The 24188-nt window shown below is 45.8% G+C and overlaps 1 protein-coding gene across 1 annotated transcript; it reads right to left on the bottom strand.

The window, feature by feature from the left end:
- mrpl45 (mitochondrial ribosomal protein L45) lies at positions 1 to 16051 on the bottom strand. The gene is made up of 8 exons (XM_061915678.1): positions 15949 to 16051; positions 9112 to 9307; positions 8917 to 9034; positions 8746 to 8844; positions 8628 to 8676; positions 8408 to 8557; positions 7185 to 7358; positions 1 to 233 (listed from the first exon to the last, which is right to left on the bottom strand). Exons 1-8 carry the CDS (start codon positions 16048 to 16050, stop codon positions 135 to 137), a joined length of 987 nt encoding a protein of 328 aa, XP_061771662.1. The 5' UTR covers position 16051; the 3' UTR covers positions 1 to 134.
- Between the last annotated feature and the right edge of the window lie 8137 nt (positions 16052 to 24188).

Below are 24188 nucleotides of genomic sequence, written 5' to 3'. Positions count from 1 at the left end.
TTTGTGACCAATTGTTTATTATCATTTTCTGTCCAGAGATGAATTGTTGCAGATTGACGAAAACATTGCTCATTTTTTAAAACCAGACACTTGAACATGTCCTACTGTCAGTTGAAGCAGCGCCCTCTGGTGGCTCATTTGGACCACTGCACTGCCTCCACTTTGGGAACTTGATAGGCAAGGGCATCAAATTCTTCTCCAGGTTTTAGGTTTGGGCCCGGGAGCGCTACGGTCTGAAAGAATAATGGAAGACACGCTTTAAACCAGTGTTTCTGAACCCGAATCATTGTTGGACCACCAAACATAATCTGTTCCTCAGCTGTGGTGCTCACCTCTAATGTACAAACCCCGTTTCCTTATAAGTTGGGAAATTGTGTTAGATGTAAATATAAACAGAATACAATAATTTGCTAATAATTTTCAACCCATATTCAGTTGAATATGCTACAAAGACAACATATTTGATGCTCAAACTGGTAAACATTTTTTTTGTTGCAAATAATCATTAACTTTAGAATTTGATGCCAGCAACAAGTGGCAAAGAAGTTGGGAAAGGTGGCAATAAATACTGATAAAGTTGGGGAATGCTCATCAAACACTTATTTGGAACATCCCACAGGTGTGCAGGTTAATTGGGAACAGGTGGGTGCCATGATTGGGTGTAAAAACAGCTTCCCAAAAACTGCTCAGTCTTTCACAAGAAAGGTTGGGGCGAGGTACACCCCTTTGTCCACAACTGCGTGAGCAAATAGTCAAACAGTTTAAGAACAACTTTTCTCAAAGTGCAATTGCAAGAAATTTAGGGATTTCAACATCTACGCTCCATAATATCCTCAAAAGGTTCAGAGATTCCGGAGAAATCACTCCAGAAAACCACTGTCACTAAACACATTTGGTCGCTACATCTGCAAGTGCAATTTAAAGCTCAACTATTCAAAGCGAAAGCCATTTATCAACAACATCCAGAAACGCCCGAGATCATCTAAGATGGGCTGATGCAATGTGGAAAAGTGTTCTGCGGTCTGACAACTTTCAAAGCTTCAACAATTAGTTTCCTCGGTTCCCAAACGTTTGAGTGTTGTTAAAAGAAAAGGCGATGTAACACAGTGGTGAACATGCCCTTTCCCAACTACTTTGGCAAGTGTTGCAGCCATGAAATTCTAAGTTAATTATTATTTGCAAAAAAAAAAGTTTATGAGTTTGAACATCAAATATCTTGTCTTTGTAGTGCATTCGATTGAATATGGGTTGAAAATTATTTGCAAATCATTGTATTCTGTTTATATTTACATCTAACACAATTTCCCAACTCATATGGAAACGGGGTTTGTACATTTCCACCACTTGTGGCAGTAACGGTTGTATGAATGTCACATGACGACCTGTGTGAAGTTGTTCCTCCTTTGTCATTGAAAATACTAAAATAGAATTCCCATTTGTTCATGCTGCAAATGTTTTGTCTAATTATTACAGTTTTTATTGTATTAATGTTTTAACATCAGAATTACCATTCCCCACACCTTGTCAAAATACCCCCAAACTTGCTGCAAAAATATTTTTTGTAACTATTATAGTGTTAGTATTATGGAGCTGAATATGAATAATAAAACATCCATCCATCTTCTTCTGCTTATCCGGGGTAGGGTCGCGGGGGCAGCAGCCTAAACATGGTAGCCCAGACTCCCCTCTCCCCAGCCACTTCGTCTAGCTCTTCTCGGGGGATCCCGAGGCGTTGCCAGGCCAGCCAGGAGACACCTGAACACCTCCCTAGGGTGGCATCCTGTCCTGAATAGATGCCCGAACCACCTCATCTGGCTTCTCTCATTTGGGGGAGAAGCGGCTTGCTTTACTGTGAGTTCCTCCCGGATGGCAGAGCTTGTCACCTTACCTCTAAGGGAGAGCCCTGCCACCCGGCAGAGGTTGGGCCGCTTGTACCTGTGATCTTGTCCTTTCAGTCATAACCCAAAGCTCATGACCATAGGTGAGGATGGGAACGTAGATCAACCGGTAAATTAAGAGCTTTGCCTTCCGGCTCAGCTCCTTCTTCACCACAACGGATCGGTATAACGTCCGCATTACTAAAGACGCCGCACCGATCCGCCTGTCGATCTCACGATCCACTCTTCCCCCGCCCCTGAACAAGACTCCTAGGTACTTTAACTCCTCCACTTGGGGCAGGGTCTCCTCCCCAACTCGGAGATGGCACTCCACCCTTTTCCGGGCGAGAACCATGGACTCGGACTTGGAGGTGCTGATTCTCATTCCGGTCGCTTCACACTCGGCTGCGAACCGATCCAGTGAGAGCTGAAGATCCCGGTCAGATGAAGCCATTAGGACCACATCGTCTGCAAAAAGCAGAGACCTAATCCTGCGGTCACCAAACCGGAACCCCTCAACACCTTGACTGCGCCTAGAAATTCTGTCCATTAAAGTTATGAACAGAATCAGTGACAAAGGACAGCCTTGGCGGAGTCCAACCCTCACTAGAAACGTGTCCGACTTACTGAGTTACCAAGCTCTGATACTGATCGTACAGGGAGCGAACCGCATAATAATAATAAAACATTTATGACATAAAAACTATAACAGTTCGACAGAAGTTGTTTGCAACACAAACGTAGGATGTTTGGGACAAGTTTGGGGAGATTTGAACTAGGTGGAGGGGCTGGAAGACATTACTCGCCAGAAAATGTATTTTATCCATCCATCCATCCATCCATCCATCTTCTTCCGCTTATCCGAGGTCGGGTTGCGGGGGCAACAACCTAAAAAGGGAAACCCAGATTTCCCTCTCCCCAGCCACTTCGTCTAGCTCTTCCCGGGGGATCCCGAGGCGTTCCCAGGCTAGCCGGGAGACATAGTCTTCCCAACGTGTCCTGGGTCTTCCCCGTGGCCTCCTACTGGTTGGAGGCGTTCGGGTGGCATCCTGACCAGATGCCCAAACCATCTCATCTGGCTCCTCTCGATGTGGAGGAGCAGCGGCTTTACTTTGAGTTCCTCCCGGATGGCAGAGCTTCTCACCCTATCTCTAAGGGAGAGACCCGCCACACGGCGGAGGAAACTCATTTAGGCCGCTTGTACCCGTGATCTTATCCTTTCGGTCATGACCCAAAGCTCATGACCATAGGTGAGGATGGGAACGTAGATCGACCGGTAAATTGAGAGCTTTGCCTTCCGGCTCAGCTCCTTCTTCACCACAACGGATCGATACAGCGTCCGCATTACTGAAGACGCCGCACCGATCCGCCTGTCGATCTCGCGACCCACTCTTCCCTCACTCGTGAACAAGACTCCTAGGTACTTGAACTCCTTCACTTGGGGCAGGGTCTCCTCCCCAACTTGGAGATGGCACTCCACCCTTTTCCGGGCAAGAAGCATGGACTCGGAGGTGCTGATTGCCATTCCGGTCGCTTCACACTCGGCTGCGAACCGATCCAGTGAGAGCTGAAGATCCTGGTCAGATGAAGCCATCAGGACTACATCATCTGCAAAAAGCAGAGACCTAATCCTGCGGCCACCAAACCGGAACCCCTCAACGCCTTGACTGCGTCTAGAAATTCTGTCCATAAAAGTTATGAACAGAATCGGTGACAAAGGACAGCCTTGGCGGAGTCCAACCCTCACTGGAAATGTGTTCGACTTACTGCCGGCAATGCAGACCAAGTTCTGACACTGATCATACAGGGAGCGGACCGCCACAATAAGACAGTCCGACACCCCATACTCTCTGAGCACTCCCCACAGGACTTCCCGAGGGACACGGTCGAATGCCTTCTCCAAGTCCACAAAGCACATGTAGACTGGTTGGGCAAACTCCCATGCACCCTCAAGAACCCTGCCCAGAGTATAGAGCTGGTCCACAGTTCCACGACCAGGACGAAAACCACACTGTTCCTCCTGAATCCGAGGTTCGACTATCCGGCGTAGTTTTTAAGTTGTTCTAAAATATATTTTAGAACAACTTAAAAACTGTAACGGCACAAATAAATGGCAACTTCACACAGATCACATGACACCCTCAAACAATCAGACCAAGTTTAGTGCACAAGTCATTTTCTTAAAAACAAAAATGTCAAAAGTGGTGCCAAATGGCAAATAATAATAAAATATCTATACAATATTGGCATTATTTTTGTGATCAGTCTGACCTAAACCTTGTTCTTGCTTGTTGTTGTATGAGCCTGTTTATGAGTTCAATAAACAATCTTTGTGATTAACACATGCCTTCATATCATTTGGCAAGGACTTAGACCTGTTCAACTGTAAGTTAACACCATGAGAATCAAGAGTAATATAACAAATTTATCTTTATGGACGTTCTCATTGATCCAGCTATCCTCAGGGTATTCAATTGATCGCAACAGGACCCTTTGATTTGTCTTTGAAGACGTTTCATCCTTCATCAGTTCATACTCAGACTGAGATCGGTCAGATCTAGTCTTAAATTTAGATTGGTCGGATCTAGTCTAGTGGTTGGTGCCAAAACCAACAAACGTTTATAACCCAACGGTAGGAGAATGTGCCTGTAGAAAGATATTTTTGCCCTTTTTTAGTGAGAATAACAATCCCACAGTCAAAACCAAGTGGAATTTCCTCTCATTAACATTAAGGTATTGTGTGGCAGAACCCGAACTGTGGATCGACCACCACCAGTCACAATAGTCGGAATCACTCACGTTAGCATTCCATTAAGTTGGCACTACCTTGAACCCCTGAACCAGATGAATCCTCTGAAGTGTAAATCTCATATTGCACATGTACGGAAAAAGATGTCTAAAAGTATTTTTATATTAAAATTAAAGCTGCAAGCAGCGTTGGTCGTGTCCGCCTTTGGCTGCTGCCCCCGAGACCCACGGCCGGATAAGCGTTAGAAGAGGCCTTGGAGCCACTATTTTGAGAATCTAATGCATTGTGAAAGTAATGCAGTTGTTGTATTGAAGTGAAAATATCAAAATTCCTGTTGATTTTTGCTAAAGTATGTTAATTATTAAAATGTAGGTCTAAGTGAGACCTACATAGTGGTTTTTGTTTCATGTCTCTCTGACATTCCTACCGGAAGTTACAAGCAGTTTTGTCTGTGTTTTCTTCCTAGGAGCAGTTTGTCCGTGTTGTATTCCTAGGGGGGCGGTAGAGCGCAATTTTGAGTTTTGAGGTTAGGTTTTTTCATCAGATCGCAATTTTTGCCAGACCTGATGTGTGTGTCAAGTTTGGTGAGTTTAGAAGCATTTTAAGGGGGTCAAATAACAGTTCAAAGAGGCAAAAATTACATTTTTTAGGAGACTTTGCACAAGGGTTCTTTGAAGGCGCGTAAAATCAAAACCTGAGATCTTATCAAAACTCTGTTCTATACTTTTAATCAGAAGGGTTCACTCTCTTTCCTGTGCGAGTTTGAAGCCAAAACAACAAACGCACTCAGAGGAGATAATGTTTGAAGAAAGGTGACCGGTTTTTACAAAACTTTTGTTTTGAAGGGGGGATTGCGAACTTCCTGTTGATTTTTGTTGGGGGTTGTCAATCTATGAAATGTAGGTCTAAGCGAGACCTACATAGAGATTTTTGTTTCATGTCTCTCCGACATTCTTACCGGAAGTGACAAGCAATTTTGTCTGTGTTTTCTTCCTAGGAGCAGTTTTTTCAGTGTTTTATTCAAAAATAGCGCTAGAGCGCAATTTTGAGTTTTGAGGGTTGGTTTTTTTCATTAAATCGCAATATTTGCCAGTCCTTATGTGTGCGCCAAGTTTGGCGACTTTTGAAGCATTTTAAAAGGGGTCCAATTACAGCGCAAAGAGGCAAAAATTGCATTTTTTGGCGGAAATTTTATTTTGAAGGGGTTTTTGCCAACTTCCTGTAGATTTTTTCTGAAAGAAGTGAGTGTATGAAAATTGGGTCTAAGTCAGACCTACATAGGAGTTTTTGTTTCATGTGACTATGACATTCCTAACAGAAGTTACATGCAGTTTTGTCTGTAATTTTTTCTTAAGGGGCGCTAGAGCCCAATTTTCATTATGGGGGATTGGTTGCTTAATATGTTGGGAAGGTTTGCTATACCGACGTGTGTGTCAAATTTGGTGAGTTTTGAAGCATGTTAAGGGGGTCAAATTACAGCGCGTAGGTGCGGAATAATAATAAAACACAGCAGTTTCAATAGGGTCCTTGGCCCATGGGCCTGCATACCCTAATAAGGTAAAATATGTGATAGATTACAGGGCAATGTGTATATTGTATTGTGCACTTATATTGCCATATATCAGCTACTGTGTGGAAGTGTAGGGGAACACATAAGAGGAACATAAAGGCATTGTATCAACTACAAAAAAGAGCTATAAGGATTATTCATAAAGCACATTATCTAGAACACACTAACATATTATTTGTTAAATCTGCTTTATTGAAACTGCAGGAGCTAGTAAAGTTAGACATTATGTGTTATGTTTAAGGCTGAAAGTAAAACATTACCAACAAATTAACAAAAAATGTTTGTCACCACTTCTGAGAATGAAGAGCATAGAAGAAAAGGTCATGTCAAACATCAGTATTAAAGGACAACTTTAAAACAAATGTGTGCATCAGTGGTGGGAGTTCAACTACGGAATTATCTTTACAATGAGATAAGACTGTAGAAATATATTCCAATTGAATAAAAATATATAAAGACAGAACAATAAGATATGGACAGCCATACGTGTTTACATTTTGCTTTACATTTATTATTTTACTTCTTTATTTTGTCTGATTTTGTATTTGTTTCGTATCATCCCATGAGGTGTATATTATTGTCTTTTGTTCGGTTTGTACTTCATGAAGTTTTGCAATTGTGTTTTTTGTTTGTTTTCATTATATTTGGGTGTATTTGTTTGGTTTGGATGCTATCCATTAAGTAAGACTGCATATTATGTTGAAGGGGGCAGGAAAATATAAGATTTTCTTCATCCTGTTCCTTCTCAGGCATTGGTGTGTAAATGTGTGTTTAGTTGCTGAGGTTTAATTGTTAATTGATCCAAGATGCACATCAATGAAGGAGATAAATAAAAAATGAACATTTTAGTCAGAAAACAAATAACACAAAGCTGTCCTGCTTTTCTCTAACTATGTATAACATATATGCATATTGGATTGTTTTTATCTTTGTGTAGAAAATTAAAACGAAAAGGCCTTCCTGATTTAGTGTACACATCATTACTCACCTTGATGATGGGGTCCTTGGCGGGGGCCCAGGACGGCACAATCTTTCCATGGAGCCGCCATAGGCCGTAGGGGTTGACTAGGTGTCGCTCGAGGACCAAATACTCCAAGACGTCCTTGGGCTGCTCCTCGTCGCCCAACATCAACCTTCCAAAGCGGTCGTAGATGGCCAGAGTCTGCAGAAGGACACGTTTCACCTCAACTACAACCCTTTTGAGGCAGTCCTGTTTTAGTCGCCAACCCGTCAATATGTAGCACCAAATTCTACTGGCATCGCCGAATTAAAGGTAACATAACTACAAACTTAACCAACGTGAACATGGTAGATTCAAGCATAAAATAAAATAGAACAAACAACAAGTGTAGAAATACACATTTTTACAAAGGAGTTCAGGGTGCGCCTCATGCTGTCTAGCAATAATAAGCGCTTGTGTTGACTTAAGTCTTTACATCTTTCTATTGAGTTATTTAATCCGTTGAGTGGATAATTGACAATGAAAGAAGACTGCATCAGTCTGTCCTCATCTGCTGCCAGTCACAACAGGAGCAGCTGATTGCTTGCACCATGTCCTCTTTGGCAAGGCAAGACAACTTTATTTATACAGCACGTCCATCCATCCATCCATTTTCTACCGCTTATTCCCTTTCAGGGTGGCGGGGGGCGCTGGCGCCTATCTCAGCTACAATCGGGCGGAAGGCAGGGTACACCCTGGACAAGTCGCCACCTCATCGCAGGGCCAACACAGATAGACAGACAACATTCACACTCACATTCACACACTAGGGCCAATTTAGTGTTGCCAATTAACCTATCCCCAGGTGCATGTCTTTGGAAGTGGGAGGAAGGCGGAGTACCCGGAGGGAACCCACGCATTCACGGGGAGAACATGCAAACTCCACACAGAAAGATCCCGAGCCTGGATTTGAACCCAGGACTGCAGGAACTTCGGATTGTGAGGCAGACGCACTAACCTCTCTGCCACCGTGAAGCCCTTATACAGCACGTTTACAACAATTTTTCAATTGGACCTAAGTGATTTACAGGTTAAAAAGCATTGAGCAAAAAAACAAAACCAGAACAAACAAAGACCATAAGCAATGCATAAGCTAAAAAAAAACAGTACAAAAGCAATACAGTGAAAGGGTTCGAATAAAAAGTAAAATTGCCAGATAAAAATAATAAAACAATAAAAGCGAGTCCTTGCTGCTATTGGCCGCGTCTCACCTGTCGGGAGTGCATGCGCACGGTCACCTGGCCGTACAGGTTGCCCTTGGTCACCATGTCTGGGCAGCGGACGTGGACCACCTTGGGGGCCTCCAGGGACTCCACAAAGCGCCAGCGGATGGTCTTGTAGCGGTTGCCCCGGGTCATCTCCTGTGCGGCGGGACAGAGGCATGATGGGAGCTGCAGCGGAGGCGTGCTGGCAGGTGAGCGGAGAACTTACGGGGTAACATCGCTCCGTCACCAGCGAGTGAAGTTTCTCTTTGTTGTTCCTGAAAAAGAGTCGGAGCGTGTGGATGAAAAAGAGCACGTCATGCCGGCCTTGACGTTCCACATCTTACGTGCACAGTGCGCAGTGAGCTTCGATGAAGATTTCCTGGGCTCGCTCGGCAAACCCCTTTGAGGAAAATTGAGGGTCAAACTCTTTGACCTTGCGTATCCTGAAAGGACGACAAGACAAGGTGATCTTGGGAGTTCGACTCCCGAGAAGGGAGCTGCTGAGGCCATCTTACGCCAGCTGAGAGCCGGCGCTCTGTCGTATCTGCTCGGTGCGCTGCTTCAAGCCTTCTCTGGACAGAGACGACAGACGAGCGTCGCCCTCTGGAGGGATGTAGGGGTCAAAGGTTCCCGCTAACAAGCAGAAAGACAAGATTGGAGCACTGTTCTGCTGCAAAGATTGAAAGGAGGCTTGTGAAACAGCCGAGTACCTGAGCAGGAGATGTTGATGGGCCTCTCCACGAACTGCTGTCGGAACACGATGCCGGCCGCCCGGGCCTTGGTCTCCGGTTTTACTTTCCTGCCTTTCAGGCCCACCGCTGGGGGGATGAAGTAGCGCTTCTTGGTCCTCACGAACACGACAAGGGGCAGAGGGTGCCGCCGCACACCCACTGAGGTTTCCACAGCCTGACAGGAAACAAAACACATAATTTTAATTTTACACATGATCCAATCTGGTTTGGTGGCTGCAGGATTAGGTATCTGCTTTTTGACGATGGTGTGGTCCTGATGGCTTCATCTGGCCAAGATCTTCAGCTCTCACTGGATCGGTTTGCAGCCGAGTGTGAAGGCACTGGGATGAGATTCAGCACCTCCAAGTCAGAGTTCATGGTTCTCGCCCGGAAAGGGGTGGAGTGCCATCTACGGGTTGGGGAGGAGATCTTTCCCCAAGTGGAGGACTTCAAGTACCTCGGAGTCTTGTTCACGAGTGAGAGAAGAGTGGATCGTGAGATGGACAGGCGGATCGGTGCGGCGTCTTCAGTAACGCGGACGCTGTATCGATCCGTTGTGGTGAAAAAGGAGCTGAGCCGGAAGGCAAAGTTCTCAATTTACTGGTCGATCTACGTTCCCATCCTCACCTATGGTCATGAGCTTTGGGTTGTGACCAAAAGGATAAGATCACGGGTACAAGCGGCCCTAATGTGTTTCTTTCGCCGGGTGGCGGGTCTCTCCCTTAGAGATAGGTAACGTGAGAAGCTCTGTCATCCGGGAGGAACTCAAAGTAAAGCCGCTGCTCCTCCACATGGAGAGGAGCCAGATGAGGTGGTTCGGGCATCTGGTCAGGATGCCACCCGAACGCCTCCCTTGGAAGGTGTTTGGAGCACGTCCGACCGGTAAAAGGCCACAGGGTGGATCATGAGATCGACAGGCGGACAGGCGATAGGCGACTGGGATGGGAATCAGCACCTCCAAGTCTGAGTCCATGGTTCTCACTCGGAAAAGGGTGGAGTGCCATCTCCGGTTTGGGGAGGAGACCCTGCCCCAAGTGGAGGACTTCAAGTACCTCGGAGTCTTGTTCAGGGGTGGGGGAAAAGTGGTTCGGGAGATCGACAGGCGGATCGGTGCGGCGTGTTCAGTAATGCAGACGCTGTATCGATCCGTTGTGGTGAAAAAGGAACTGAGCAGGAAGGCAAAGCTCTCAATTTACCGGTCGATCTACGTTCCCATCCTCACCTATGGTCATGAGCTTTGGGTTATGACCAAAAGGACAAGATCACGGGTACAAGCGGCCCAAATGAGTTTCTTTCGCCGGGTGGCGGGTCTCTCCCTTAGAGATAGGGTGAGAAGCTCTGTCATCCGGGAGGAACTCAAAGTAAAGCCGCTGCTCCTCCACATCAAGAGGAGCCAGATGAGGTGGTTCGGGCATCTGGTCAGGATGCCACCCGAACGCCTTCCTTGGAAGGTGTTTGGGGCACGTCCAACCGGTAGGAGGCCACAGGGTGGATCGTGCGATCGACAGGCGGACAGGTGATAGGCTATAGGCGACTGGGATGGGAATCAGCACCTCCAAATCTGAGTTCATGGTTCTCACTTGGAAAAGGGTGGAGTGCCATCTCCGGTTTGGGGAGGAGACCCTGCCCCAAGTGGAGGACTTCAAGTACCTCGGAGTCTTGTTCAGGGGTGGGGGAAAAGTGGTTCGGGAGATCGACAGGCGGCATGTTCAGTAATGCGGACGCTGTATTGATCCGTTGTGGTGAAAAAGCAGCTGAGCCGGAAGGCAAAGCTCTCAATCTACCGGTCGATCTACGTTCCCATCCTCACCTATGGTCATGAGCTTTGGGTTATGACCAAAACAACAAGATCACGGGAACAAACAGCCGAAATTAGCTTCCTCCGCCGGGTGGCGGGGCTCTCCCTTAGAGATAGGTAACGTGAGAAGCTCTGTCATCCGGGAGGAACTCAAAGTAAAGCCACTGCTCCTCGACATGGAGAGGAGCAAAATTATGTGGTTTGGGCATCTGGTCAGGATGCCACCCGAACGCCTCCCTTGGAAGGTGTTTGGACCACGTCCGACCGGTAGGAGGCCACAGGGTGGATCGTGAGATCGACAGGCGATAGGTTATAGGCGACTGGGATGGGAATCAGCACCTCTAAGTCTGAGTCCATGGTTCTCGCCCGGAAAAGGGTGGAGTGCCATCTACGGGTTGGGTAGGAGACCCTGCCCCAAGTGGAGGAGTTCAAGTACCTAGGAGTCTTGTTCACGAGTGAGGGAAGAGTGGATCGTGAGATGGACAGGCGGATCGGTGCGGCGTCTTCAGTAACGCGGACGCTGTATCGATCCGTTGTGGTGAAAAAGGAGCTGAGCCGGAAGGCAAAGCTCTCAATTTACCGGTCGATCTACTTTCCCATCCTCACCTATGGTCATGAGCTTTGGGTTATGACCAAAAGGATAAGATCACGGGTACAAGCGGCCGAAATGAGTTTCCTCCGCCGGGTGGCGGGTCTCTCCCTTAGAGATAGGGTGAGAAGCTCTGTCATACGGGAGGAACTCAAAGTAAAGCCGCTGCTCCTCCACATGGAGAGGAGCCAGATGAGGTGGTTCGCGCATCTGGTCAGGATGCCACCCGAACGCCTCCCTTGGAAGGTGTTTGGAACACGTCCGACCGGTAGGAGGCCACAGGGTGGATCGTGCGATCGATAGGCGGACAGGCAATAGGCGACTGGGATGGGAATCAGCACCTCCAAGTCTGAGTCCATGGTTCTCACTCGGAAAAGGGTGGAGTGCCATCTCCGGTTTGGGGAGGAGACCCTGCCCCAAGTGGAGGACTTCAAGTACCTCGGAGTCTTGTTCAGGGGTGGGGGAAAAGTGGTCCGGGAGATCGACAGGCGGATCAGTGCGGCGTGTTCAGTAATGCAGACGCTGTATCGATCCATTGTGGTGAAAAAGGAACTGAGCAGGAAGGCAAAGCTCTCAATTTACCGGTCGATCTAAGTTCCCATCCTCACCTATGGTCATGAGCTTTGGGTTATGACCAAAAGGACAAGATCACGGGTACAAGCGGCCCCAATGAGTTTCCTCCGCCGAGTGGCGGGTCTCTCCCTTAGAGATAGGGTGAGAAGCTCTGTCATCCAGGAGGAACTCAAAGTAAAGCCCCTGCTCCTTCACATGGAGAGGAGCCAGATGAGGTGGTTCGGGCATCTGGTCAGGATTCCACCCGAACGCCTCCCTTGGAAGGTGTTTGGAGCACGTCCGACCGGTAGGAGGCCACAGGGTGGATCGTGAGATCGACAGGCGGACAGGCGATAGGCTATAGGCGACTGGGATGGGAATCAGCACCTCCAAGTCTGAGTCCATGGTTCTCACTCGGAAAAGGGTGAAGTGCCATCTCCGGTTTGGGGAGGACACCCTGCCCCAAGTGGAGGACTTCAAGTACCTTGGAGTCTTGTTCAGGGGTGGGGGAAAGTGGTTCGGGAGATCGACAGGCGGCGTGTTCAGTAATGCGGACGCTGTATTGATCCATTGTGGTGAAAAAGCAGCTGAGCCGGAAGGCAAAGCTCTCAATTTACCGGTCGATCTACGTTCCCATCCTCACCTATGGTCATGAGCTTTGGGTTATGACCAAAACAACAAGATCACGGGAACAAGCGGCCGAAATTAGCTTCCTCCGCCGGGTGGTGGGGCTCTCTCTTAGAGATAGGGTGAGAAGCTCGGTCATCCGGGAGGAACTCAAAGTAAAGCCACCCGAACGCTTCCCTAGGGAGGTGTATCGGGCACGTACGACCTGTAGGAGGCCACAGGGAAGACCCAGGACTCGTTGGGAAGACTATTGATTGATTGATTGATTGATTGATACTTTTATTAGTAGATTGCACAGTTCAGTACATATTCCGTATAATTGACCACTAAATGGTAACACCCGAATACATTTTTCAACTTGTTTAAGTCGGGGTCCACGTTAATCAATTCATGGTACATATATATACTATCAACATAATACAGTCATCACACAAGTTAATCATCATAGTATGTACATTGAATTATTTACATTATTTACAATCCGGGGGGTGGGATGAGGAGCTTTGGTTGATATCAGTACTTCAGTCATCAACAATTGCATCAACAGAGAAATGTGGACATTGAAACAGTGTAGGTCTTACTTAGTAGGATATGTACAGCCAGCAGAGAACATAGTGAGTTCACATAGCATAAGAACAAGTATATACATTAGAAATACATTTGATTATATAAGGTTATTTACAATCCGGGGAGATGGGATGTGAATGGAGGAGGGTATTAGTAAAGGGTTGAAGTTGCCTGGAGGTGTTGTTTTAGAGCGGTTTTGAAGGATAGAGATGCACTTACTTCTACACCTGTTGGGAGTGCATTCCACATTGATGTGGCATAGAAAGAGAATGAGTTAAGACCTTTGTTAGATCGAAATCTGGGTTTAACGTGGTTTGTGGAGCTCCCCCTGGTGTTGTGGTTATGGCGGCCATTTACATTAAGGAAGTAGTTTGACATGTACTTCAGTATCAAGGAGGTGTAGCGAATTTTATAGACCAGGCTCACTGCAAGTTGTTTTACTCTGTCCTCCACCCTGAGCCAGCCCACTTTGGAGAAGTGGGTTGGAATGAAGTGTGATCTGGGGTGGAGGTCTAAAAGTAAGCAGACTTAATTGTTCTGGGATGTTTGGAGTCTATATTTGAGGGTTTTGGAGGTGCTGGGGTACCAGGATGTGCAAGCGTAATCGAAAAAGGGTTGAATGAGAGTTCCCACTAGAATCTTCAAGGTGCTTTTGTTGACCAGAGAGGAGATTCTGTAGAGGAATCTCGTTCTTTGGTTGACCTTTTTGATCACCTTGGTTGCCATTTTATCACAGGAAAGATTAGCCTCTAGAATGGAAACTAGGGAGGTGATCTCCTCTTTCCTGGTGATAACAATGTCACCCACTTTTATAGTGAAGTCACTGACTTTCTTCAGGTTGATATGGGACCCAAATAGGATGGATTCCGTTATCTCTCCCGGTTGTGTCAGGCTTTCCCCTGACAGTTTGTCCTCTGCATTTGTCTGTTTCCTCTGTGTTTAGTATCTCCTATCTTTAGCTCCTGTCTAGTGCTCTTATTTTCTCAGCTTCCTGTCTTGTTCCCTGAGTGCTGTGTTCCTCCTCAGCTGCGGCTGATTGGCACCTGGCCACACCCGTTGCCAATCAGCCCGCTCCTATTTGTACCTGCTTTGTCCTGTGTCGGTTGCTGGATCATTCTGTCAAATTTAGTTGGTGATGAACCCCAAGTTGCAGAGATGGAGGCAGGCATTGGATACGAAGACATGATTTAATATAAATAATAGAACAAAAACAAACAAAAAGCACGCATGTGGGCGGAATAACAAACTAAGGGAACTAGCACTGGGAGCTAGAAAAACAAAAAGGAACTTTAGCAAGGAAGCTAGTGTAAAACAAACAGGAAAACTGGAAATAGCTAATGCTAACAGGAACAGCTTACCGCTACGACGACCAGGACAAAATGTAGCACGACAGGTAGCAGCTGTAACAGAACGACATGACACGATAGCAACGACAAGAGCAACATGTGGCGGTATAGCTCGGTTGGTAGAGCGGCCGTGCCAGCCACTTGAGGGTTGCAGGTTTGATCCCCGCTTCCGCCATCCTAGTCCCTGCCGTTGTGTCCTTGGGCAAGACACTTTACCCACCTGCTCCCAGTGCCACCCACACTGGTTTAAATGTTAAAATTAGATATTGGGTTTCACTATGTAAAGCGCTTTGAGTCACTAGAGAAAACGCGCTATATAAATATAATTCACTTCACTTCACAACGAGAATACAATGATCCAGCAACTGCCACAGGACAGAGCAGGTACAAATAGGAGCGGGCTGATTGGCAACAGGTGTGGCTAGGTGCCAATCAGCCCTCAGGGAACAAGACAGGAAGCTGACAAAATAAGAGCACTAGCTCGGGGGTTGCAGGTTCGATTCCCACTTCCGCCATCCTAGTCACTGCCGTTGTGTCCTTGGGCAAGACACTTTACCCACCTGCTCCCAGTGCCACCCACACTGGTTTAAATCTAACTTAGATATTGGGTTTCACTATGTAAAGCGCTTTGAGTCACTAGAGAAAAGCGCTATATAAATATAATTCACTTCACTTCACAACGAGAATACAATGATCCAGCAACTGACACGGGACAAAGCAGGTACAAATAGGAGCGGGCTGATTGGCAACAGGTGTGGCTAGGTGCCAATCAGCCCGCAGGGAACAAGACAGGAAGCTGACAAAATAAGAGCACTAGACAGGAACTAAAGACAGGAGATACTAAACACAGAGGAAACAAAGACAAATGCAGAGGAAAAAACTAAAACATAAACAAACTGTCAGGGGAAAGCCTGACAAGTTGGCCTGGGAACGCCTCGGGATCTCCCGGGAGGAGCTGGACTAAGTGGCTGGGGAGAAGGAAGTCTGGGCTTCCCTGCTTAGGCTGCTACCCCCCCGACCCGATCTCGGATAAGCGGGAGAAGATGGATGGCATTTCATGCATGTTAAAAATAAACTGAAACTGAACTGAAAGTACATTACGTATACGTTCTTGCAGTTGCATAAACACTCATGACCTCATTTACTCTTTATTATAACAATGAAGTTATTAATATACAAGCCAAGGGTGACGAAATTGTTGTGCTACACTTCCGGCCAGAGTTAGTATTGCTTGCTGGCTAATGTGGTCCACTAAACTTAATAAAGCGTCTCCTCCGCAGTTTAAAATCCGGGACAAAAAGTCGATAGCTACCTTTAAAGTCAAATTTAATAACTACCTTTAAACTGCTCCATGTTGCTCTCTGGAACGCGGCAAGCGTCCTCGTCAGGGACACCGCCATCTTGCTGTCAATGGGCGGAAGTGACGCGCCAAACAACATCCGCTAGTCCCTTCTTCTTCTTCTTCTTCTTTTGTTTTTATGGCGGTTGGCAAGCAACCTTCTGGTGTGCATTACCGCCACCTACTGTAATGGAGTGTGGACCGAGGTGGATCCCTACTCTATATTCTTTTACTTAACCCAGTGTTTTTTAAATATGTGTATATTGCTTTATATCCTATGTTTTCTGAATGCAATCCTAATATATCTCCCACTTCTAACCTAATATTTTCTTTTGCTAACTTATTTTCCAGTATTTCTCTTTCTCTATTATATTTCCTACATTGTATTAAGACATGGTCAACATTCTCTATCTGGTGGCAAAAATCACACAGCCCTGTAGTATGTTTGCCTATCAATTTTAGTGAACTATTTAGATATGTATGCCCTAATCTCATTCTAGTCATAATGTCTTCTTCCTTCCTATTTCTACCCCCTCCTCTCATTACACCTACTTTCCTCTGGACTTTGTAAAACTCTCTACCTTTTGTTTCCTTATTCCAATTATCCTGCCACTTTTTATTGTGTTCTATCTTAATTATGCTCTTCACTTCTTCTTTACTGTGCTTCATCTCCATGTTTACTTCTGTTTTAGTGGTTGCTTGTTTTGCGTATCTATCAGCTAACTCATTTCCCTCAACTCCTACATGAGCAGGAACCCAGAGAAATGTTACCACACCTCCCGCTTTATTTATTCTGTAGATTGCCTGAACTATTTCATAAACTATATCTAGTCTTGTTTCTGATGTTATGTTTTTTATGCTCGTCAATGCACTGCTGGAGTCCGAGCACACGACTACTTTCCTAGCTTTGTTTTCCTCTATCCAGTTAACTGCCATATAAATTGCTACCAATTCCCCCGTAAAAACAGATAGTTTATCACTAATTCTTTTATTCAACACTATATTTCTCTGTGGGATAACTGCAGCAGCTCCTACTTTACTATTTATAGTTTTTGATGCATCTGTGTATATCATAATATTATCAAAAAACATTTCCTCAATCCGTTGTTCTATTTGGTAACTATTCAAATGTCTATTCTTCAGTAACTGCATGTCTACCCCTCCAATGGGCTCACCACCCATAGCAGGGGCCATAGAGGTCGGGTGCATTGTGAGCTGGGCGACAGCCGAAGGCAGGGCACTTGGCGGTCCGATCCTCGGCTACAGAAGCTAGCTCTTGGGACGTGGAACGTCACGTCACTGGGGGGGAAAGAGCCTGAGCTAGTGCGCGAAGTCGAGAAATTCCGGCTGGATATAGTCGGACTCACTTCGACGCACAGCAAGGGCTCTGGAACCACTTCTCTCGAGAGGGATTGGACCCTCTTCCACTCTGGCGTTGCCGACAGTGAGAGGCGACGGGCTGGGGTGGCAATTCTTGTTTCCCCCCGGCTCAAAGCCTGTACGTTGGAGTTCAACCCGGTGGACGAAAGGGTAGCCTCCCTCCGCCTTCGGGTGGGGGGACGGGTCCTGACTGTTGTTTGTGCTTACGCACCAAACAGCAGTTCAGAGTACCCACCCTTTTTGGAAGCGCTCGAGGGAGTACTGGAAAGTGCTCCCCCGGGTGATTCCCTTGTCCTACTGGGAGACTTCAACGCTCACGTTGGCAACGACAGTGAAACCTGGAGAGGCGTGATTGGGAAGAATGGCCGCCCGGATTTGAACCCGAGTGGTGTTTTGTTATTGGACTTTTGTGCTCGTCACGGTTTGTCCATAACAAACACCATGTTCAAACATAAGGGTGTTCATATGTGCACTTGGCACCAGGACACCCTAGGCCGCAGTTCCATGATCGACTTTGTAGTTGTGTCATCGGATTTGCGGCCTTATGTTTTGGACACTCGGGTGAAGAGAGGGGCGGAGCTTTCTACCGATCACCACCTGGTGGTGAGTTGGCTGCGATGGTGGGGGAGGATGCCGGACAGACTTGGGAGGCCCAAACGCATTGTGAGGGTCTGCTGGGAACGTCTGGCAGAGTCTCCTGTCAGACAAAGTTTCAATTCCCACCTCCGGAAGAACTTTGAACATGTCACGAGGGAGGTGCTGGACATTGAGTCCGAGTGGACCATGTTCCGCACCTCTATTGTCGAGGCGGCAGATCGGAGCTGTGGCCGCAAGGTAGTTGGTGCCTGTCGGGGCGGCAATCCTAAAACCCCTTGGTGGACACCAGCGGTGAGGGATGCCGTCAAGCTGAAGAAGGAGTCCTATCGGGTCCTTTTGGCTCATAGGACTCCGGAGGCAGTGGACAGGTACCGACAGGCCAAGCGGTGTGCAGCTTCAGCGGTCGCGGAGGCAAAAACTCGGACATGGGAAGAGTTCGGGGAAGCCATGGAAAACGACTTCCGGACGGCTTCGAAGCGATTCTGGACCACCGTCCGCCGCCTCAGGAAGGGGAAGCAGTGCACTATCAACACCGTGTATGGTGCGGATGGTGTTCTGCTGACCTCGACTGCGGATGTTTTGGATAGGTGGAAGGAATACTTCGAAGACCTCCTCAATCCCACCAACACGTCTTCCTATGAGGAAGCAGTGCCTGGGGAATCTGTGGTGGACTCACCTATTTCTGGGGCTGAGGTCGCTGAGGTAGTTAAAAAGCTCCTCGGTGGCAAGGCCCCAGGGGTGGACGAGATCCGCCCGGAGTTCCTTAAGGCTCTGGATGCTGTGGGGCTGTCTTGGTTGACAAGACTTTGCAGCATCGCGTGGACATCGGGGGCGGTACCTCTGGATTGGCAGACCGGGGTGGTGGTTCCTCTCTTTAAGAAGGGGGACCGGAGGGTGTGTTCCAACTATCGTGGGATCACACTCCTCAGCCTTCCCGGTAAGGTTTATTCAGGTGTACTGGAGAGGAGGCTACGTCGGATAGTCGAACCTCGGATTCAGGAGGAACAGTGTGGTTTTCGTCCTGGTCGTGGAACTGTGGACCAGCTCTATACTCTCGGCAGGGTTCTTGAGGGTGCATGGGAGTTTGCCCAACCAGTCTACATGTGCTTTGTGGACTTGGAGAAGGCATTCGACCGTGTCCCTCGGGAAGTCCTGTGGGGAGTGCTCAGAGAGTATGGGGTATCGGACTGTCTTATTGTGGCGGTCCGTTCCCTGTACGATCAGTGCCAGAGCTTGGTCCGCATTGCCGGCAGTAAGTCGAACACATTTCCAGTGAGGGTTGGACTCCGCCAAGGCTGTCCTTTGTCACCCATTCTGTTCATAACTTTTATGGACAGAATTTCTAGGCGCAGTCAAGGCGTTGAGGGGTTCCGGTTTGGTAACCGCAGGATTAGGTCTCTGCTTTTTGCAGATGATGTGGTCCTGATGGCTTCATCTGACCGGGATCTTCAGCTCTCGCTGGATCGGTTCGCAGCCGAGTGTGAAGCGACCGGAATGAGAATCAGCACCTCCAAGTCCGAGTCCATGGTTCTCGCCCGGAAAAGGGTGGAGTGCCATCTCCGGGTTGGGGAGGAGACCCTGCCCCAAGTGGAGGAGTTCAAGTACCTAGGAGTCTTGTTCACGAGTGAGGGAAGAGTGGATCGGGAGATCGACAGGCGGATCGGTGCGGCGTCTTCAGTAATGCGGACGTTGTACCGGTCCGTTGTGGTGAAGAAGGAGCTGAGCCGGAAGGCAAAGCTCTCAATTTACCGGTCGATCTACGTTCCCATCCTCACCTATGGTCATGAGCTTTGGGTCATGACCGAAAGGATAAGATCACGGGTACAAGCGGCCGAAATGAGTTTCCTCCGCCGTGTGGCGGGGCTCTCCCTTAGAGATAGGGTGAGAAGCTCTGCCATCCGGGAGGAACTCAAAGTAAAGCCGCTGCTCCTTCACATCGAGAGGAGCCAGATGAGGTGGTTCGGGCATCTGGTCAGGATGCCACCCGAACGCCTCCCTAGGGAGGTGTTTAGGGCACGTCCAACCGGTAGGAGGCCACGGGGAAGACCCAGGACACGTTGGGAAGACTATGTCTCCCGGCTGGCCTGGGAACGCCTCGGGATCCCCCGGGAAGAGCTAGACGAAGTGGCTGGGGAGAGGGAAGTCTGGGTTTCCCTGCTTAGGCTGTTGCCCCCGCGACCCGACCTCGGATAAGCGGAAGATGATGGATGGATGGATGGATGGATTTCCTCAATCCGTTGTTCTATTTGGTAACTATTCAAATGTCTATTCTTCAGTAACTGCATGTCTACCTTTGGGTTTTCATACATCCACGGTGGTATTGCAGGAATTGGTACTGTAGGGCTCACTTTAATATTGTCAATTTGTGTTTTTTTACATATATCTCCTATTATCCACCCAAAACTATTCATTTTTTTCTTCCCTTTTTCTTGGCAATTTATTAGCACTTGACGGGTTGGATGTCCTTGCTTGGATCCTTTTAAGTTTGCCCAATAAACTGCTGAGAGTTGATCTCTCCTCATGTCCAAAGGTTTTTCATTCATTTCTACTTGTAATGCTGCCACTGGAGTAGATTTAGTAGCTCCACAACATAATCTTAACGCCTGCGACTGGATCCGGTCTATTTTCTCAAGTAGAGTTTTTGAAGCAGATCGATAAATAATGCATCCGTAGTCGATAACAGACCGAATTAAAGTGATATATATTGTTTTCAATGTCAACCTATCAGCCCCCCAATCTTTACCCCTCAAAGCCCTCATTATATTTAACACCTTTTTACTTTTCTCCACTATCTTGCTGATGTGGGTTGACCAGTTAATATTTTTATCAAACCATATTCCTAAATATTTAAATACTTGTACCTCTTCTATGTTTTCTCCATAGAGTTTTATTTGGAGCTTGTTTTGTATTTTCCTCTTCGTAAAATGTATGACTTTTGTCTTTCCAACAGAGAATCTTAAACCCCAAGCCGTCCCCCAGTCTTGAACATTATTTACCGCTTTTTGAATCTTCTTTTCTATATAATTTGTATTTCTACCTCTCTTCCACATCACTCCATCATCAGCAAACAATGCCACCTCCACTAACCCTTCCACTTCACTAAAAACTTCATTTATCATGATGGAAAATAGTACTGGACTTATTATACTCCCTTGTGGGGTCCCATTTTCCACTTTGTATTCTCTACTATATTCATTCTCTATCTTTACTAATAATGTTCTACTTGTTAAAAAGTCTTTTATCCATCTGTACATTCTTCCTCTAATCCCAATCCTATTTAGTTTCATCAGCAACCCCTGTTTCCACAACATATCATACGTTTTCTCTATGTCAAAAAATACCGCAATTATACTTTATTTATTTGTCCCTTTCTAATTTCCTCTTCCAGCTGCACTGCTGGGTCATTTGTGCTTCTTGCTTTGCGAAAACCACTTTGGTAGTTTTTTATAATTTCTTTTGACTCTAAATAATATATTAATCTTTCATTAATCATTTTTTCCATTACTTTGCCCAAATTTGAGGTCAATGCAATCGGCCTATAATTTCCTGCCTCTTCCGGATCTTTCCCTGGCTTGCATATTGGAATTATTACAGCTGTTTTCCACTCATCTGGTAATTTTCCTTCTTCATATATCCTATTATATAATTTCAAGACCACTTCTTTGCCGATGCTACCTAAATTTTTGATCATTTGATAACTCACCAGGTCTTTCCCTGGCGTCGTATTTTTAACTTTTTTTAAAATTCGAACCATTTCATCCAAAGAAAATGTCATATCCATAGTGTTGATAAAACTATTATCGTTGTCTTCCTTCATTTCCTCAATATTTACACTAATTGTTTCTTCTCTCTTTTGTTTTTCTACATTTCTCAAATTATCCTTACTGTGCACTTTAACAAAGGTTTTTGCTAAAAGTTCTGCTTTTTCTTTATTTCCTACCACACTCCGCATTCCATCTTTCATCACATGATTTTTATGTTCTTTTCTGAGCCCTGACATTCTCTTGATCATTCCCCACACCTGGCTTAAAGGAGTAGTTCTATTTAGTGTTTCACAAAAAGTTCTCCAATGGTGTTTTCTTGTTTTTTTAATAACATACCTTACTCTAGCTTGATGCCTTTTATATTGGATCATGTCTTGGAAATTATGTGTTCTTCTCAATATTCTAAATGCTCTATTCCGTTCTTGTATTGCATCTGTGCACTCTTGTGTCCACCACGGCACTATCTTCCTTCTTCTCCCTATACTATTCCTTGGTATGCTCTGTTCGGCTGCTTCTATTATGCACTTTGTAATATCTGTATTTAATTGTTCAATATCTTGATTTATATCTACTTCCTTTAAAGTTATGTCGGTAATTTCCCTAAATTTCTCCCAGTCACCATGATTATACTTCCATCTTCCTTCTATCCTAGTGCTTTCTGTCCTATGATTTATGTTTATGTGAATGACGATTGGATAGTGATCACTTCCCATTGTGCTGTATTTATTTACTTCCCACTCCACCTTTCCTGCTAACCCTTGTGACACTAGTGTTAAATCTATTGCTGTTTCTTTACCCGTGACGATATCCAACCTTGTTCCCGACCCATCATTCACACACACCAGTTCTTTTTCCTCCAAAAGTGCTTCCAATGTATCCCCATTCCAGTCATCCCTTTCACCCCACATTGTGCTATGTGCATTAAAGTCACCACACCAAATAATATTGCCACTCCAGTGCTCCATTATTGTTTCTAGTTGGTGAATTTCTAATTTCTTGCATGGATTATAGAAGTTTAGTACTTTGTATCTTTCTTTATTATTCCATACTTCTACTCCTACTATCTCTAGTTCTTGTTTTACTTTTAATATTGAATAATGCATATCTTCCTTAATAAATATGGCACATCCTCCTCCTTGCCCATCATTCCTATCTTTACGTATCGTTATATATCCTTTTATTATAAAGTTTAATTTTGGCTTCAGCCATGTTTCTTGAATACATATTATATGTGGTTTATTTTTCATATTATTAATATATCCCTTTAATTCCTGTCCGTTTGCTATCAGACTTCTGGCATTCCACTGAACAATTAACATGGCGTTGGATTGTGGTAACATGACTCGGTCTCGTCTACTCTCTGTAGCTCACCTTGCACCTGTTCCCAGGATAGTTCTTTTAAATTTAAAAACTTTGCTGCTGCTTTGACAATTATTTTGATTTTCTCAGTCTTGTTTCTAGCCTGTTCTGTACAATTTATTACATAAGCCAGGAATACAACTAGTTTGTCCATGGAAATTCCTGTATTTGCTGCCTCTTGTTTTTTATTTCTTGAACTATTTTCACTTCTGTCCTGTTCTGCACTTTCTTGATTTCTTATTTTAACTGCCTCTGCATATGTAATATTTCGTTCAACTCTGATTTGCTGTACTTCTGTTGCCTGTTTTCTTATGATGCAGCCCCCATACGCTGCTGTGTGATTCCCGCCACAATTACAACACTTGACCTGTTCATTTTCTCCACATTGTCCATATTCATGCTCCCCTCCACACCTTCCACATCTCATTTTAGCATGACACACACTAGCTATGTGCCCATAGCGTTGGCACTTGAAACAACGTACTGGGGGTGGCACGTAAGCTCTAACATAGAAGCTTAGATACCCAATCATGATTCTCTCTGGTAGGACCTCCTCTGCAAATTGCACTAGCACGGATTCGCTCTCAGTCTTTTCACCGTTCCTAAATGCCATCATTCTTTTCATCGTAGTGACAGTTCCTCCTTTTATTTCTCTTTTCAGATCATCTAAATTTTCTCCTCTTGGGATTCCTGTCACGACTCCTCTTGCCCCCTTTCGTTCTCCCACTTCGATTTTTTCCTTTATTATTTTGTTGCACAGTTTTTGCAATCGCATTGCTTTGTTCTTTTGCTCTCCATTTTTGCATTTAATCAACAGCCGTCCGTCCCTGAGCACCTTCGCTATCTCCACCTCTCCAATGTCCTTCTTTAATCCCTTAACCAGTGTCATCAAACTAATGTCATTCATATCTTGGTTTGATTTAAATGTATAAATTATCTTATATTCATCCATCATAACCCTTTTCCTCTTATCAACCTCTTCATCGTCTTCATGCACTCTTTTAGTACTCGCCTTTCCTTCACTCCCTCCTCTCCCCTTCTTTCCTCTCTCCCCTCTAGTCCTATCCATTTCCATACTATCCTCATACATCCCGTCACTATCCCCTTCCATCTCGATCCAGTCACAAAACAGCTTATG

The sequence above is a fragment of the Nerophis ophidion genome, linkage group LG01 (genome assembly GCF_033978795.1).
Source record: "Nerophis ophidion isolate RoL-2023_Sa linkage group LG01, RoL_Noph_v1.0, whole genome shotgun sequence".
Lineage (NCBI taxonomy): Eukaryota > Metazoa > Chordata > Actinopteri > Syngnathiformes > Syngnathidae > Nerophis > Nerophis ophidion.
The sequence above is the reverse complement of the archived record's forward strand: the minus strand, read 5'-3'. Positions and strand labels throughout refer to the sequence as shown.

Coding starts and splice junctions, on each gene's coding strand:
- mrpl45 (XM_061915678.1), bottom strand. CDS start 16,050: ATGTTGTTTGGCGCGTCACTTCCGCCCATTGACAGCAAGATGGCGGTG. Junction 9,035..9,111: donor CATCAACATCTCCTGCTCAG/GTACTCGGCTGT, acceptor TCTGCTTGTTAG/CGGGAACCTTTGACCCCTAC. Junction 8,845..8,916: donor AGCGCCGGCTCTCAGCTGGC/GTAAGATGGCCT, acceptor TCGTCCTTTCAG/GATACGCAAGGTCAAAGAGT.